The sequence below is a fragment of the Otolemur garnettii genome, unplaced genomic scaffold, assembly GCF_000181295.1.
Source record: "Otolemur garnettii isolate 467f Iridium unplaced genomic scaffold, OtoGar3 scaffold00035, whole genome shotgun sequence".
In the NCBI taxonomy this organism is placed as follows: Eukaryota; Metazoa; Chordata; class Mammalia; order Primates; family Galagidae; genus Otolemur; species Otolemur garnettii.
Window position 1 is genome coordinate 5,026,197 of NW_003852430.1, and position 3,149 is coordinate 5,029,345.

Sequence of the window (3,149 nt, forward strand, 5' to 3'; positions counted from 1 at the left end):
GGGGAGAGGGAGAGAGAGAGAGGGAGAGGGAGAGAGAGAGAGACCACAGCCTGAAAGGTTCTGTACCTACTCCCAAACCCACTGCTCAGAGATATAAATTTTTATATCCATATATTTTCCCCCAAATTTTGTTATGAACATTTTCATTAACATAAACAGGAAACTGAAAAATCAAAATAAAAATGACATTTTGCTGATTTTTTCCTTTTAAAAAAAAATGTATGTATATTACATATGTGTACATACATTCATTTGAAGTGAATACTTGTATGTAAATGTATGCATGAATACATGTATGTAACATACATTTGAAGTATTCATTTTAATGAGTATGTTAGTTACTGCAGCCATAAATATGTTACGAATCTTAAACTATTTTTTCTAATACTAATCATTGAAGAACAAATGCCTATTTAACAAGCCAAAATATAGCAGAATTGATGTGACACACATTTTCACCTAAAAAGAGCTAAGAAATATAAGTATTTCATAAAATTGTCACATTCTACATTTCCACTGTAAATACCTATGAAATAGTTACACAAGGGACACTGTGCAGGAATAAGTGGCACTCTTACCTCTGTACCAATTGATCTGCCTGGTAATATTTCCCATCAATAAGAATCTGTACATCAATTACATGCTGGCGTAAAAGGTTCTCACATTCGAGGATATACCCAGCAATTTCTGCTTCATTCTGAAACTGCACTCCTGATTCCAATCTTTTAGAATCCTGTGTTTTAAAAGAACTCAACATGACTTGTGTGAAATAAGTTTCAAAACTAGACTCAAATATAAAACTCCAAAGAATGGAACAGAAGCCCACTGGTGCCTTCTTTAGTTTTCCTTATTGGTTCAAAAATATGTTTTCCCTTTTGCTAACTGTCCCTCAAGAGAGCACACACCAACCAGACTCTTTAACAAACTTTTAGTGGAGAACATATGTCAGGAATCAAGGAAACTTTATGCAAAATTTTGGTTTACCCAGATGCCCTCTGACCCCTCTACTACAACCTCGATGACTGCCCAGATTAACTTACAGACTGGAGAGCATTCCGGGCGAGAATCAGTTTGTCTTCACAGATGACGCTGTCCCTCTGAACTCGGTTGGCAATCTGCTGCAACATTTCCAACCTAAAAGAGGAGACAAAGGAAATAAATCTTCTTCTTTTGAAGTCAAAGAGCTCACCATTCCTGAAAAATGCTGCCTGCCAAAAGTAAAACATAAGCCCAGACCACCAATACCTTTGTCTACCAAAGGATTCATTGCCGAAGCTGATACAGGAGTTGACGAGTGTTGGACCACAGTGAACGGAGAGAAGATTTTCATTGGAATCGAGACTAGTCCGAGTACTGGTAGTATTACTAAACACGGAATCACTGCTACGGTAACTATAACTACTACTATGCATTTTTATTCCTGAACTGACACTCTTTCTTTGACCATTCAGAGTAGACTAAAAAGTAGAAGCTCTCCTTCCTAAGGGTGAAAAGTGGCAGCTGAACGTTACAGCTTTTAATGGCTCCTTAAATATGCTTCAACATGCATATGCAATGCACAGCAAATAATACACTGATAACTATTCAAAAGAACCTCGCCTAAAGCCATCGTTTGCTAGCTGAGGTTTGCCTTTTGTAGCCTGCATTAAAACCCTGCAAGTACAGACAAGGCAGACCAATTTGGGCGTCACTGGAATAGATACGCCAAATATTTTCAGAGAGAGTCATCCGATTGCAACCACCTAAAAAACAACCCAGAAGCCTCGCAGAAGTCCAGGTACAACACGTAAGGGTTATTCTGGCAATACCAACCATCAGCTAAAAGAACACAAGAATCTGATCCTGGCCTCACTTTCACAAAGGGCCAGGTCTGTGCTGAATAACGCGATGAAGGCAAAAAGCTAGAAATCACCAAGGACCTCTAAACGAATGAATTGGATGAGAAACAAAATACATTTCCGTTTTAACCACCACGTTATGTGTTTATTAAATTAACTAGGAAACTATCCATTTACCTTTCTTTATACAACACATTCTCAGTAGTGTTACTTCCAACCTACGATCGTTACTTGACATTTTTAAAAGCCAAAGTGCCAAGCACAGTCCCATGCAGCTTGCACCTGTCCTCTGTCCATGCTTGTTTTTCTTCCCGGTAGGTTATTACACAGCATAGGAGTACTGGCTCTTTCCCATTTCTCTGTAACTTGCGCCCAGGCCACATAACTATTATTTGCAGTACATACTCAATGCCAAAAAAACTTGTTGCATCAAGAAAAATGAAGGTATTTATCCAAACAAGCTCCTAAATATTTTTCTACCACCAACACTACAAAGCCAAACTATTGCTTCTCCTCTCTGAGGGCAGGTATTTTTATTTATTTACAAAGATACATTTATGTTTATTAATAAACATGAATTTATCGAAGCATGAAGAACTTGATGCACAAACATCACCTATATTATTCGTAGGCATAAATGAGAGCAATTTCCTAGATTTGCTAATTGCTCTGCCCTGCTGTGGACATTAGCCAGTATTAGGCCTTTTAGCCCCAACACGAACACTTCCCTTTTGAACCTCATTCAAAAGATGATGCCTCTAGGAATTCAGCAGCCCTTTACTTTGAAATCTATCTTGTGTACCTGTAGGGAAATCTACTGGATTGTCTCTCCATGAGCCCTCTAAGTCCAATTCTCTGAAAGCCATTTAGTACCACGTCAGTGATCTGGAGAAGCTACTTTTATCAGATTGCATTTAAACTGGCGAAGGGAATCATTCCTCTGTCGTGTACATGACACAGAGTGTCCTCTGCTGAGGACCCCTGGGCTTGGGACACCCCCTCTGCAGCCTTCAGATGTGAGCGTGTCAGATAACGTGTGAGAAGCAACCAAGTTCCCACCGAGGTTCTCTCTTGCTCTCACTCTGTGGGTCTTCTGTTCACCTTTGATAACATTTGTCAATTATGGAAGAGGAGGAAGTTTTAAGGTAGGCAGCCTAAATATTTCGCCCAACCTCTGAAGGCTTTAGGAGGTGAGGGCCTGACCTGAGAATGACTGACACTAGGCCTCAGACTTACTTCCAGAGTCACATCCCCCAACTATTTCTTTCTTTCCCCCAGGTTATTGTACTGTTATCTTTTTTTTTTTTTTTT

The 3,149-nt window shown here is 39.4% G+C and overlaps 1 protein-coding gene across 9 annotated transcripts in view; it reads right to left on the reverse strand.

Annotated features, from left to right (window-relative positions):
• DST (dystonin) overlaps window positions 1-3,149 on the reverse strand; it is a 480,961-nt gene that overhangs the window by 177,193 nt on the left and 300,619 nt on the right. For 7 of the 9 annotated variants that reach the window (XM_012805072.2, XM_012805073.1, XM_012805074.1 and 4 more), the window contains 2 exons: window positions 1,041-1,134; window positions 579-733 (listed from right to left, as the gene is read on the reverse strand). In XM_012805072.2, the coding sequence (XP_012660526.1) occupies window positions 579-733; window positions 1,041-1,134 (249 nt within the window). Of the gene's footprint in view, window positions 1-578; window positions 734-1,040; window positions 1,135-1,245; window positions 1,613-3,149 lie in introns of those variants that run through there. The other 2 variants (XM_012805075.2, XM_012805076.2) reach the window with 2 other exon arrangements.